Source organism: Clupea harengus, chromosome 25, assembly GCF_900700415.2.
Source record: "Clupea harengus chromosome 25, Ch_v2.0.2, whole genome shotgun sequence".
Lineage (NCBI taxonomy): Eukaryota > Metazoa > Chordata > Actinopteri > Clupeiformes > Clupeidae > Clupea > Clupea harengus.
Genome location: NC_045176.1, coordinates 7,318,173 through 7,332,549, shown reverse-complemented (window position 1 = coordinate 7,332,549; position 14,377 = coordinate 7,318,173). Strand labels below are relative to the sequence as shown.

General features: G+C 43.6%; 1 protein-coding gene across 8 annotated transcripts in view; it reads left to right on the top strand.

The window, feature by feature from the left end:
• The window catches only part of cacnb2b (calcium channel, voltage-dependent, beta 2b), a 28,828-nt gene extending 14,751 nt beyond the window's left edge, over nt 1-14,077 (top strand). For 2 of the 8 annotated variants that reach the window (XM_031562929.2, XM_031562932.1), the window contains exons 2-14: nt 2,107-2,178; nt 3,860-3,982; nt 4,634-4,773; nt 4,999-5,063; nt 5,293-5,429; nt 6,481-6,561; nt 6,672-6,730; nt 7,144-7,253; nt 8,960-8,968; nt 9,947-10,098; nt 10,501-10,596; nt 10,944-11,117; nt 12,976-14,077. In XM_031562929.2, coding sequence (XP_031418789.1) covers nt 2,107-2,178; nt 3,860-3,982; nt 4,634-4,773; nt 4,999-5,063; nt 5,293-5,429; nt 6,481-6,561; nt 6,672-6,730; nt 7,144-7,253; nt 8,960-8,968; nt 9,947-10,098; nt 10,501-10,596; nt 10,944-11,117; nt 12,976-13,680 — 1,923 coding nt within the window. In that variant the 3' untranslated portion in view covers nt 13,681-14,077. Of the gene's footprint in view, nt 1-2,106; nt 2,179-3,859; nt 3,983-4,633; nt 4,774-4,998; nt 5,064-5,292; nt 5,430-5,826; nt 5,850-6,480; nt 6,562-6,671; nt 6,731-7,143; nt 7,254-8,959; nt 8,969-9,946; nt 10,099-10,500; nt 10,597-10,943; nt 11,118-12,975 lie in introns of all 8 variants that reach the window. The other 6 variants (XM_031562933.2, XM_031562936.2, XM_031562935.2 and 3 more) reach the window with 4 other exon arrangements.
• The last annotated feature ends 300 nt before the right edge of the window (nt 14,078-14,377 follow it).

The following is a 14,377-nucleotide window of genomic DNA, read 5'->3' as shown; positions in this document are numbered from 1 at the left end:
GCACAAAACACACAGCCCACACACATTCTTGATGGGCAACACTTCCTGCCAGCGTCTTAAGAATTTGTTATGTATGGTGTACGCGTCATGCTTAAAAGGGAAGATTGAAAGAAGGTGTGTGTGATGTTATATACTGTATGTACAATACAATTCAATTATATTTAATTGAGTTATGTAGCACCAATAACAATAACAACACAATAACAATATGAAAAACAACAATAACAATACAATAACAACAAACAATAACAATAACAAAGATATTTTCTCAAGGTGCTTTACAGAGTCCAGAGCCTGAACCCACTAGAGCAAGCGATAAGGTGATGGTAGCAAAAAAAACTCCCTTAACAGGAAGAGCAGAACCCAGCTCATAAGGGGGGACCCATTTGCTTGGATGTGATGTTGCGTATAACAATCAAAACTTTCAGTTCTAAATTTCGCTTCATCCCAATCGTCCTCATAGATATATGTGTAGGAATTATGTGAACTGACTAATGGCTACTTCCATTTTAAACTAGAAGGCATTTATTAGAAAAGTGAGCATATTGTGTTGTTGTTTGCTCGTTTGTATGTGTGTGGGACTCCATGTTTTTCCTGTGTTAGGCCAAGTATTAATGTTCCATTGTTAGACTTAATTTCTTTTCAACACTTTTCAGCCACCCATTTCAGCAATATAAAATTGTATAGATGAACATATCAATTAAGCTACTTTGGTAAAGGTGAGGCATGCTATTCTGACTTTCCGACACATACGGTAGAAAATGAACATACCTCCTCCCTTCATGTGAACCAACTGTGTTATACTGCATGCTGCCCTATGCACACCTAGTGAATAGCAGCCATTTCAGTGACGGCTTGGAAATATGACTGACTGAATGACTATAAATGGATTTAGTGAAAAACAACGGTTTCTTAGAAAAAAATGTAATCATTGAGCCAAAGAGAGGGCCTTGGCGAGACTACATGTTGTCTGAAAGCATTTAAATAACTGATAACTATGGGCCTTATTCGCAAACCAAGCCGTCGCCATTATGTTGACATAGAAACCCCCCGCCCCCCACGTAGATAGTCAGCCCAGTGTTGACAGCAGATTTGAGTCACTAGTACGCAATGGCTTCAATAAGTATCGTTAGATATGCAGATAAATGTGAATTCTAGATCTGTATGGTATAATTATGATCACCACTGCGCCAGTGTTTGACAACGTTTTCATCCTTCTTCTACTAACATTATTTTCCCCTCTCGTTTTTGGTGGACGATATCATCTACTTAGACTTCACCAATTCACATGAAACTTGGTATGCTTGTAGACCCACATAGCTGATATGAATATACCGTTTGTGTCCCTAGGTGTGTCTTTCTATGTCAACAAAATGGCCGCGACAGGCTATTGTGACGCTGATAGAATAAGGCCCATTGGGATGAACATTTTATAAAAACTGTTATGAATTCAGAATGTATTTTGATGCCTTAATAGCAATGTTAGCCGGCAGCCCTTCCAAATGAATTACCTCCGGGCCATTCTCAGGCAGTTGACTTTGAAGTAGCAGGTATTTCAGTTTCAATAATGTGCTATGTGCTTATTGCGTCGAGTTTTGAGAATTTACTGTCATCACAGTAACATCTGTCATGAAATTGCTGAGTGATAATATTCGTGCTGAGGAATGAGAGTGGTCTTTGGTGATCTGTGATGTGACATGTCTGTCATCTACCGCTGTCATGGAGACAGACTCACCCCTTGGTTAGGCAAGACTAGATGACTATCTTGTGTCAAGGAAGGGTCTGACAGCTCAACCCTGATGAATTTGAATGTGACTGAAAGTTCTCTGTAGGTTCTATACAAAAATGAGATTTTATATTCACTCAAAATATCTATATAGGTTTGGTTCTCTTGAAATGGGTGTGTGCGTGTGCATGTGTGATGAACTAGATCATCCAGGTCGTCCTCTGGGAGAGATAATTGAGATGAGGGGTGTGTAAAAAAAAACAGGATTCGTCTGCTCTGTTTCTGCTCTTTTTTGCAATTTTCTCCTTCCCTCCAGGTGTGATTTTCTTCAGTTCCCATTCAGGCCCCATACTGACGCTCTCTATCTCTCTCTCTGTCAGGGTTCGGCGGGCCTTCAGGACAATCACACTGAGGTGGAAAAAAATGCAACGGTGCAATTGGAAAAGGCAAAGGTACCCCTCCATTGGTTTGCTGTTTTCTTACCTGTTTGGTCCAAATTCTATACTTTTTTATCCATATTCCAATGATTGTTGTCACAGATGAAATGATAACAGTTACACACACTAACATCTAGCTGGACGCAAAAGGGGCACACAACCTGACCGCTACCAGCTAAACAACCACATAAACCAGCACGCCAGTGCATGCTGGGAGGCTATGCAACCATCTCTCACCCAGAGGTTCTGCTAGCCCACCCACTAACACGCTACATTACTTTTCATGGAGGAACGGTTGGTATGGAAAGTATTGTCTGCGTCGCTATGAACGGCGCAGCTTCAGTCAGGGCCCAGTTCCCTCTGAAAATGAAACGAAATCCCCTAGCCCAGGTTAACATGATCCCTCGGGTGCTATCTAATTGAATTCTAAACAGACAACCTGTTTTGTACTGGCCTGGCCTGGCCTGTTTTCCTTCCATCTGATCCTCAGACACAAAAGCGGAGCAATTAGCAGCCTGATTGGCATGGTGCTGACGTTTGACTTTGTTGTAAAAATTGTGCTCACAAAAAATCCTTTGAAGCTCTTGGGGCTTTCGTGGCAGGGCGTCCGTCGAGAGATGCAAATTTGGAGCCGGGAATCACAAGATCACCGTTGTCTGTGTTCAAGGGAGAGTTGAGTTAACTGTCCAAAAAATGCAGACGTGTTCAAGAGACTTGTCAGGACACTTGAAAAACAGGCAAACTCTGAAAAATTGCCCTGTCAATGTCTAAGCCACGCTAATGCCTCCTCTCTTTGAAGATTTTTTCCCCAAAATGTAGGCTGTTGCTTTTGCTAATCTCTCTTGCATTACAGCAGTTTCACCCTTTAGTCTGACTTCTGGTGTCTCAGTGATTAAAGCTCATCATTTGCTCTATTTAAAACCACACACATTTGTAGAGTAGTGTATTTGGTATATGCCTCGAAGTACAAAAGCATGCATGCACACACACACGCACGCACGCACGCACGCACGCACACACACACACACACATGCACGCACACACACAGTCACATTTCAAGGATTCTTTCCTAGCTTTCCCAGCATTCTGTACTCAGTGCTATGCATTGGAAACTGTTATGCAAGCATGTGAAATGCATTATGAAAAAAATGAATGAAAAATGATTATTAGCAGCTGCTGTCGGCCATGAAGCACATGTGCTGTTGCTCAAGTGCTGACCGCAGCAGCGTTTCTGTCTCACTGCTTCAGGGCAAAGTCACACGCCAGTCTGTCATAGTGTAAAACACACACACACACAAACACACACACACACACACACACACACACACACACACAGACACACACACACACACACACACACACACACACAGACACACAGACACACACACACACACACACACACACATAAACACACACACACACACACACACAGACACACATAAACACACACACACACACACACACACACACACACAGATTAAAGCATGCACACAGACACATTCATCAATTTGTAGCTTACAACATAAATTCATCAACTTTCTATAGGCACTATACACATTAAATAAGCATTATAGTGTGACAGTTGAGAAACCTACAGTTACATTTTACACAAACATCATTAGAACAACAATGTTTATGTAAACAAACCATATGAGGCCTTTAAAGTGGCGTCTCTTGTCTTTCGTTGCCTTTGCAGTACAAACCCGTTGCGTTTGCTGTGCGTGCAAATTACACCTACACTCCTGCAGACGATGACAATGTGCCCATGCCTGGACATGGTGTGACATTTGAGGCCAAAGACTTCCTGCATGTTAAAGAGGTGAGGACGACGTAGACTGTGCATCTTGCACAGGGGAATTACTTTGTTACTTTCACATACAAATATTTGGAGTTGTAGGATCATCTCACTTCATACACTGTATAGATATTCATCACAGGTGTAGAATCGTATGAACTAGGGCAGTGAGTTTCCTCTGTGTGCTTGTGAATCAGTGCACAGGTTACGCCACAGCGGTCATGATAATGTTACAAGTGTACAGCATACAGCCAACATATATCATACACAATAAGGATGATGCTTCAATTACAGAAACAGGCCAATATTGACAATACAATTACTTTTCCAGTATTCTGTGTTTAATTTTCAATTATGCTTTTAGTGATAGTCATATTCGTCATACTGGGATAAGATATTCATAAGTTATTAAGTTACACATGATTGGCTAGTAACTGGTGATAAAATAACATTTGTTGATGACAAATAACATTTGTTGATGGTGAATTAATGGTTGTTTTTTATAAACATTACGAAAACAGATGATTGGAATGAGTGAAATTGAATGGTGTCAAAATGTTGATATTGTTGCATTACAAGTGAGTTATGGCTTTTTGATTTCCTGATCCTGAATATTTCCATCTGTCTACAAACAAGTCTGAGTGGATGGTTTTTCTTCTTTCTGTAACATCACAGAAGTTTAACAATGACTGGTGGATCGGCCGACCGGTGAAGGAGGGCGGTGAAGTGGGCTTCATTCCCAGCCCGGTTAACCTGGAAACTATTCTGATCCGGCGAGAAGTGCAAGCCCGAAAGGCCGCCAAGGCTCTAGCCAAGTACAAAGCCACATGCAGCACCACTACATTTATTCCTCTTGTCATGTTGTTTTTATATGAATCACTTCTGGTTTCGTACTGACTTCTCAACTATTTCCTCAAATGTATCTACTGTTGTATTGGATTGTACATGGGCTTACTGTTCATCACAATGATAGCAATTTGTGGCAGTGCTCTTGATGGCTAGCATGACACGGCTAATATGTAACTATCGTGTGCCTGCAGTAAATTAGCTGCTGCTGCCGCCACGGGTGATTCGTCCGCAAAGAAACCTCCCCCTCCGCCTGCAGGTGAGCTACCCCGTCCTCAGTCTCTGTTTCAGCAGGTCAGAAATCCTCCAACACTCTGAGCAACAAGTTAGAGGTAATGTCTCAAAGACCTTTCAGATTTGTGGAATAACTTCCCAGTCGAGGCTTCTTCAACCCCGTCTACAACCTCACCAATGAAAGTGTTGCTACCTTTGAAAAAAAACGTAATGACAAACCGACAGTCCTTGAGTTTGTGTGTGTGTTTGTATAGCAGTTGGTTTAGAGGGCTTTGAGCTCGAGCCAGGAGACTGCGAGCCTCGTGCCCTGCCCCACTCCACTAGGGCCAGTCCCTCCTCAGTCCCGTCGTCCCCCTTAGGCAGGGAGAAAAGAGTGGCCTTCCTTAAGAAGGTAACGGTGACGACCAAGCATGCTCCTCTCAGCCTCTGTCTTCGGCCTGTACTGCCTCCATGCCTGCAGCTGGTTTTGCACAGTTCTCTGGGGCTTCCCTTCTCTGTTTCTCTCTCATGTCTGTCTGTATCTATCTGTATCTACTGTTCTCTTTCCCTCTCTTCTTTTTCTGTCTATGTCCTCTCTCTCTCACTCTCTATCTCTCTCTCTCTCTCGCTCGCTCTCTCTCTTTCTCTCTCTCTGGCACGCTCTCTCTCTCTCTCTCGCTCTCTCTCCATCTACTGTGTGTATTGTTTTGCACACTGTGCATGAAAGAGAAATGTGGCACCACACGATCATTTCACTAGCCTGCATGCCATCACTGAATCTATCTTTTTCGCCTCTCCACCACAAACAGTCCAGCAGGTGAAGAAGAAGTCGGTAAGTTTGTGTTTGTGTGTACATCTGTGCTGTTTCACACAGTGACCCGCTGATATCATTTCTGTTAGCACTTTCAGGCTTCATATCATGCATCAGGAATAGCTGGAAAACAGGGGAAGTAGTGTCGCTAATGGAACTTGGCAGCACTTTTGTATACCTAACATGCCATACGTAGCATAGCATTTCCACATACATTGCTAATGGTAACACTAAACAATACTGCAATGTAAAGATATCTCTCACCGACACTTAATGGACTCTATAATCCATTTTGTATTCCAATGCAGACTTTAAAGCTGAACTGAGCTGAGAAACAGTCTGGCAACGCCAAGATAGCAATCCTGTATAACTTGCTATAAAATCCTATAAGCAATTACAGAATACTTAGACACAATAATTCACGTTGCATGTTGTAACTGTATTCATTTTCGGCGTGCTCTTGTGCTGCCTTCATTTTCATTTTCTATCACCAGCTCTATCGTTGTGATGTGATTTGTTATGTAATGACCACACACATTTCCATTAAAGTCCCCACTCTTGTGACTCTGTGATATATTACCTCTCGTTTCTGAAGCTCTGTTTACAGTGCTTTGAGTACTACATGATCATTCATTTCCTCTCTGTATGATAGGGGGAGCAACTGGCTGCATATGATGTTGTGCCTTCCATGCGCCCTGTAGTACTTATGGGCCCCTCACTTAAGGGTTATGAGGTGAGGTGTCCATGAACTGCCATTCCGCAACTTTTGTCTTCCACATGCAGTCGTGTATTTTGTCGACAGTCACATATAAAATGATCATTGTGTGTGATTTCTTTTTGCAGGTGACAGACATGATGCAAAAAGCTCTATTTGACTTCCTGAAACATCGTTTTGAAGGGAGGTGAGGAGCTGGTTTTAGTATTTATTTACTGACACATCATGGGAAATGCTGTATTATGCCGTTCTTTACATTTATCCTTGACCTTTACTGTAAATGAAAACATGACTCCACTCCATATGAAGTGTGCTGGATCTTTGGTATTCTGTAACCCGCGTAATACATCATAAATAACTAATAAATATAATGGTCTTTTATGGTATGCAAGTCCCTATAAGTACATATAGAAGGACATATTGTCACAATATGATGGTCTACTTTAGGTGAAGATTAGGGCTAGGATAAGATGTAATATAGTAAGTATTGAAGGGCTGGTGAGATGTAGTGCTTTAATTACAGGAATTGTATTGTGCCCTATGTTGGTTAAATCTTTTCACTCGTTTTGTCACTAAACATTTGCATCTCTGTGTTCTCAGGATATCCATTACTCGGGTAACTGCTGACATCGCCCTTGCTAAACGTTCAATACTCAACAACCCGGGCAAACATGGCCTAATAGACCGCTCCAACACACGGTCAAGTCTAGGTAAGGGCTGGGTCTAAATGGCCTTTCACTAGCAGTCAGTCTTTGCCTCTGCTCATCTGAGAAGCACATTCACCACACACACACACACACACACACACACACACACACACACTCACACACACACACACACACACACACACACACACACACACACACACACACACACACACACACACATACACACACACACACACACACACAGACACACACCACTGCACCGCGAGGAAATGTGAAAAAATTGCAGGCAGGGTTTGTGTTGAACTTGAGTTCAGTTTTCCTGTTCCTGTAACCATCCTGTGTGCCACTTGGCTGGCTGTGTGTTGGTTTCCCAGGATGCCCTTTTCTCACAGTAATCTACATAACCGTAAACTGTACCACTGGCTGCATTTGAAGGAAAGTCCATCTTTGGACCTGAATAAAACGAGAATGAAATACCATTTGCAGATGTCTATAGATAAAGCTCGTTGCTGAGCTCTCCATATGTGCCTCATTCAGCAAAGCTACTAAGGACGAGATGTGCTAATATCAGGGGTTGTTGTGGCTGTATTCCTCTGTCTCCATATAAGTAGTGATAGAGGCTGCTGAAATGCTGTTTTGCATGAAATACATTCATTTCAAATAAGTGTAGTTGCAGAAAGAAGCTGATCTTCAGCTTCAGCTCCCATTGCTGTGATCTCTTTGTACAAGACTGTTTGGTCTGCTTTTTAGAAGAGACCAATGATGTCCATACAACCTCTAGCAGAAGAAAAAAGGGTCTGGTAGAATCATAATCATAAAGTTCATATGCAAAATGACTATTGGCACCATCAATATGTGGCATTCTACAGCGTGTCATTTAGTTCAAACAGGTACCTCACCTCAGTCCCCCCTTCCCACTCGCAGTCCTCGGCGATGCTCCACCAGTCCTTTCTTTCTAGCTCTGATAGCCTCTCATTTGAAATGCCTCACATTAAGAGTTTGTACTCACATTCATATGCCATGTATGGCACTTTCTTATGAGATACCTATGAATGGGTGCTTTTGAATACTCCTGTCAACACACGCATAGTCTGACAGATGATAGACATACACATGTAGAAACAGTAGCAGTACTGTGGCAGTATTCATTTCACATTCATATGTAGTGGTGTATTGCATTTGAAGGTGTTCTGTATGGCTAGGTAGATTAAATGGAATGTGGTATGGAATCTTAGTGGAAGTGTCATTTTGATGATTCTTTTCACTGAACCATGGACACTAATTGGGAAGTGGATATAAGGAAGTGGCAGCAACAGCATGGCTGGAGACTGCTAACCTATTTTACCATTGACAACCGATGACAAAGGTGTTAGGGGGGAAATAGGAAATATTGCACATATACTAAATATAATAGGTTATATTTAAAAAAGTATATATATAGGAACTGTAATTGTAAATGGACAGCATTCAAGGAAAGGATTTATGTAACCACCAGTGCACACTTTGCAGTATATCAGCGAGCAAAAAGTACTTTTACTCACAGTGGGCAGTGACCAAGCCCCCCCCCCCCCCATACACACACTCACAGACACAAAGACACAGAAACACACACACACACACACACACACACACACACACACACACACAGCTCAGTCCCTTTCCTCACACCTGCATGTGTGAGAACATACAGTGACAGGGAATCTGATTGTTTTGGTTCTCTCCACCTTTGCACTGCTGTCTTGCCTCAGACGTCGCTGGTATGTATCACGCATTCAAAGTAGTAGACTGTCTGTGCGCCCCTTAACCCACAGCTGATTGAGCTGAGCCTCCTCAACTTCAGGCAGTCATCCTCCATATCCCAGAAACCTTTTGGTGACTGCTGCTAGATAAAACATATGGGCTTTGGCTTGCAATCATTGTGTAATCATCCGATTTTAGTCTCTTGTCAATGTTTCTCATGTATTCTCTTCTCACTGAATACAAGCCATTGTTCTCTATGTTTGAGAGATTAGGAATCTAGTGAGGTCTTGTGGGTATTTAAAGAGTGTAGTGTTGAAGAGTAGGATTGATGTTGAGCTATTAAAATAAAAGTCTGTGCTATCCTGATTTCTATGATTATCCTCCACGAGCATTTATACGCCTGTAAAGATATTGTACTTGCACAATTAAGTGTAACTGTGAAATTTCGAATGTGAACTGACATTGTTAAGCGACAGTCCCCACAGGAAGTAGTTATAAATCTAACATATAATAATGTTAATAATCTAAAACATAATAGCGTATTGCACGTCACCTCAGCGCTCAATAACACTTAGCCCATCATTCTAAGCCACAGTAACAGGATTTCATTGGAAAAGCCCTCCGCAGACAGTTGAACAGCATGTAGGGCCGGATAGGGTTGAAATCAAAACACACGTGATGAAGAGGTAGGTTATTGCTGTGGCTGAGTGGCTTTACATTTTCACTGAGAGGAACTGTGGTGGTTAGAGGAGAGGAGAGGAGAGCAAAGGAGAGGAGGAGAGGTGTGAGGAGAGGAGAGGAGAGGAGAGGAGGAGAGCAAAGGAGAGGAGGAGAGGTGTGAGGAGAGGAGAGGTGTGAGGAGAGGAGAGGAGAGGAGGAGAGGTGTGAGGAGAGGAAACAAAGGAGAGGAGAGGAGAGCAAAGGAGAGCAAAGGAGAGGAGAGGAGGAGTGCTGTGACAGGCCCATCTCCTCATCTCCTGTTCTTGTTGGTGCAGCCCAGATCCAGGGAGAGGTGGAGCGGATCTTTGAGCTGGCCCGCAGCCTGCAGCTGGTGGTGCTGGACGCGGACACCATAAACCACCCACTCCAGCTCAGCAAGACCTCCCTGGCTCCCATCCTGGTCTACGTGAAAATCTCCTCACCTAAGGTGAGATTTAGCCTGCTAGCCATGGTCATTCGGATATTTACAATTACCATTGGTCATTAAGCAGACGCTTACATCCACGGCGGTCCTCACATTTTTTTCTTATCAGCATTGCGTTCTCCCTGGGTCTTGAACCCATGAGCTTGGTGTTGTTGGCACTTTTCTCTACCAATTATGCTATAGGAACTCAAATGATCATTTCTCAATAAAAAATACAGAATGTACAGTACAGTACAGTTTAGTTTAGCATCCCTACAAGGCAAGGATTTGAATGTCTGTTTATCTGTGTTCAATATGCTCTCTCTCTCTTGCTCTCTCCCTCTCTCTATCTCTCTTTCTGTCTCTCTCTCCCTCTCTCCCTTCCCCCTCTCTCTCTATCTCTCTCTCTTTGCTGTTGCTGCTCAGGTTCTGACAAGACTAATCAAGACTAGGGGAAAGTCTCAGACCAAACACCTGAATGTCCAGATGGTGGCCGCTGACAAACTGGCCCAGTGTCCAAATGTAAGACTTTCCCTGTCGTCTTTTCATTTGAAATCTTGAGTCTTAAGTCCCTCGTTCCCTAAGAGTCCTCATCTTCTTTACCAGAGGCCTTCATCATAGGGGTTTGGTTGGAAAAGTAGTGGATGTGAGGGGTGTTGTTTGGGACATGTAGTGTTGGCAGTGCCAATGTTTCTAGTTATCTGCGCACCAACACAAAGACACACACACGAACACAGTACTCTGGCATACACACTCATGTCTCTCTCTCTCTTTTATCTCACTCACACACACACACACACACACACACACACACACACACACACACACACACACACACACACACACACACACACACACACAACCTGCAGGAGATATTTGACGTGATCCTGGACGAGAACCAGCTGACTGACGCCTGTGAGCACATAGCAGACTACCTTGAGTCGTACTGGAGGGCCACCCATCCCCCAGAGATGGAGCCTGTCAATCCACTGCTGGAGAAGCTGGCAGAGAACACGCTCCCCATCAGCCCCACTGGAGCAAAGGTACTGTAGTACTGACACCCAGAGTCTGCTGGCAGACCCCCCCAAGGTGCACTTACTGTGCATACAAATGCACCATCACCATTACCATGACCCACAGCCTCTCTGCTAATGAAATGGACACAATCTCTCTCATCTCAACGTTTTTTTTTCTGTTTGTTTAAATAATCAATAGCAGTTAAGGAATTTGTGACAATGAAAACCAAAATGAGGCAAATGCAATAGCACTTAAAAACGATCAGAAAAGTCCACATACCAGAATGAGAGGTTATCTGTTCTCAATTTAAAAATGTAGTGTTATTATTTAATTAGTTAATTAATTGAGCCAAACATTTTCAGGTTCTTGCATGAATGTAACATATTATGTAACACCCAGTAGTTACAGTGAGACAACCTACAGAAATACAGTTACTCATCCATTTTGTTCTTTTCCATCCCCTCTTCATATTTTCAGAGACGAGGAATGAAGGGCTTAGTTTCTTTAGTTTCATTGCTTTCTCCGCGACAAGCCCCAAAAAAAATATCTTCTGACAATGTTTCTGATCAAAAAATTAAGCTTACGTAGTTCCTCTTTACGGCAAAGCACATTTTGAGTAGAACCGCTTGATTTTGAGTGTCTGTAGACAAAATACCATTCCATTGATACAATTCCATTGATACCATTCCATTGACAGGGCAATGTAGACACTGCTTAGAGTCGCCGTAGTTAAGCACTGCATTGCATTTCCAGTTTCTTTTGCGTCCATAGCTGCTTTGCAGATGGCTATTTATATCCTAGCTACATTTCAAGTTTTTACTATCATTTGTGTTTTCTCGCAATCCCCATCTGTCCCACACTACATCTCACTTACACCTTCATGGGAATGCCGAGAAGCCTTGAGGTAACAGCAGCGTGGGTGAGTAAGTAGTGACAGGTCACTAGGACACAACAGAGACCTTTGGCCAGCTGTGTAGTGAGTAGTGCAGCACTCATGTGATGGGATGTGGTTTGCAGGACGATTTGTAGCAGTTCACACTGGCATTAGTAGTGGTTTGGTGCAGTAGCACTGGTGTTTACTTCTGGTGTTAGCTGTACTTTGGTGTCTTAACTTTAATGGCATTAGTAGTTCAGTAGCAATGGTGTTTACTTTTGTTCTGGTGTTAGCTGTAGCAGTTCATGCTGGCATTAGTAGTGGTCTGGTGCAGTAGCACTGGTGTTTACTAAACACTGGTGTTCTTTTTTTCTGGTGTTAGCTATAGCTTGGTGTCTTAACGTTGATGGCTTGAGGAGAAAATCTGAGAGAATTTGAGAGAATTTGTAATACAGTGCGTACGTAAAAACACACACACAACGCAGTATACGTCAGACCAAGATAATGCTTTGAACGGTTTACTAGCAACCACCAGCATGTTTCTCGAGGCAAGGTCTTACCATGGTCCCAGATTTCTAACCAGTATTTCTAACCCATGAAAATGACTTTGTATGGGGCTCATAGGGGTTAGATACAGTACAACAAGGACATCCCCAGCAGTGTTCATGGAGTCATATGATTATGCAGACCCAGACCCATTGCAGCAGTAAATTCTCTTCTGTTAAGTGCCACAAAACAGAAACCAGACCAAACTTCTAAGACAAGGATACTTGTGACTCATTGGTCTGATGCGCTCTTTAACCCTGCAACAACCATGTCGTAATCTACAGCTTGTTGCACGCAAAGGTTGGGTTCGTCCGAATGCATTTGCACAATTGCATTTTTTCCAAAGTGAGTTTGTGTGTATGTGTTTAACAGGGTGCGAGGGAGAGGCTCAGAATAAGAAAGGCAGAGTGAATGAGATAGAGATTTGTCTTTGAAATACACCCCTTCAATTGTTTTCATTGCAGGAAGAACCCAAAGCTAAGAAAATGGTTGCAACCAAGCGGAAAGGATCTCAAGAAAACAGCCCTGACCAGCAGCCCCCGGAGCAAAGAGAGGTGGAGGAGGAGAGGGTTGAGGAGGAGGAGGAGGAGGCGGAGGGGGATGACGAAGAGAGACCGCTGAGAAGCAAGTCCAAGCAGCCTCAGCACGTCCACCACCACCACCACCGCCACCGCTCCTCTGCCGCCCGCCCCGAGCAGCACCAAAACCAACAGCCCCAGCAGCCCCTGGACGTGGAGCTGCTGCCGGGGAGGGAGTCCGTCCACTCCGAGTCCCGCCGGAGGGCCATGCCCCCGGAGGAGGACGAGGAGCCAGGCGGAGAGGTGTACCACAACACGGTGACCCACAGGGACCACAACCACCACCATCACAACCACCACCGCCACCACCACCACCGGGGTGCCAGCGAAGCCATGGTGATGGAGGACCAACACTACCAGGGCCGGGACTATGAGCTGGAGCACAACGAGCGCAACAGACAACACAGGCAACAGAACCAGATTCGCTCGCAGCACGAACACCACCACAGCCACCACAACCACTACCACTACCCTGGGAGGGAAAGGGACAGGGACCGGGACCGGGACAGGGACCGGGACAGGGACAGAGACAGGGACGCTAGACGCGGAGACGCTGGGGAATGGTCCAGAGAGATGTATATTCATCAGTGAGTGCAGCTGCATTTGCACAAAACTTTTGCTCTCAGGTTGGAGTCTCGCATTTCCTGTCCCCTGTTTGGTTTGATTTTGTTTTGTTTTGTTTTGTTTCTCCTCTCCTTGTCTTCCTCGTCTCATCTTTAGCTGCGTTTGTCTAGGTGTCATTCCACTGGTCTGGGGACAAATGAACTTCAGACCCTACATAGTGCCAGTGTTTGTGTATATCACAGATTTTGTGCAATGCAACAATAAAATTCAATCAGGAGAGCCTAGTATAATCTACAGTGGTCAGTATGATCTGATTTTTACTATTCTTACAAATCAGTATAAATGAATATAGCAATTTGGGGATTATTAACATATCAGAGATACCAAAAGTTCACTATTTTAGTGCTAAAATATTGGCTAAACATTGAAATGGTCGATTCACCTCAGCTGACTTTGAGTCACAAATCCCTTGAAAATCGAACACAATTTGGCTGATCAAGAGGGCTCTGAATTCACTGTTTGATTTGGAGGAATGATTATTGGGCCAAGCTCTTTGTATTTCAAAGAAAATGCCAAATTGAAGTACGGCTCTTAGCATCCACACATAAGTATCAAGTCTGAGTTGAAATAAATGTAAAGATTTGTAATGTTGCAGAAGTATTTCATCAGCAGTGTAGATGCCGGTGCTTAGTGCCCCATCGCCTGTTAGCCACACCAACAATGT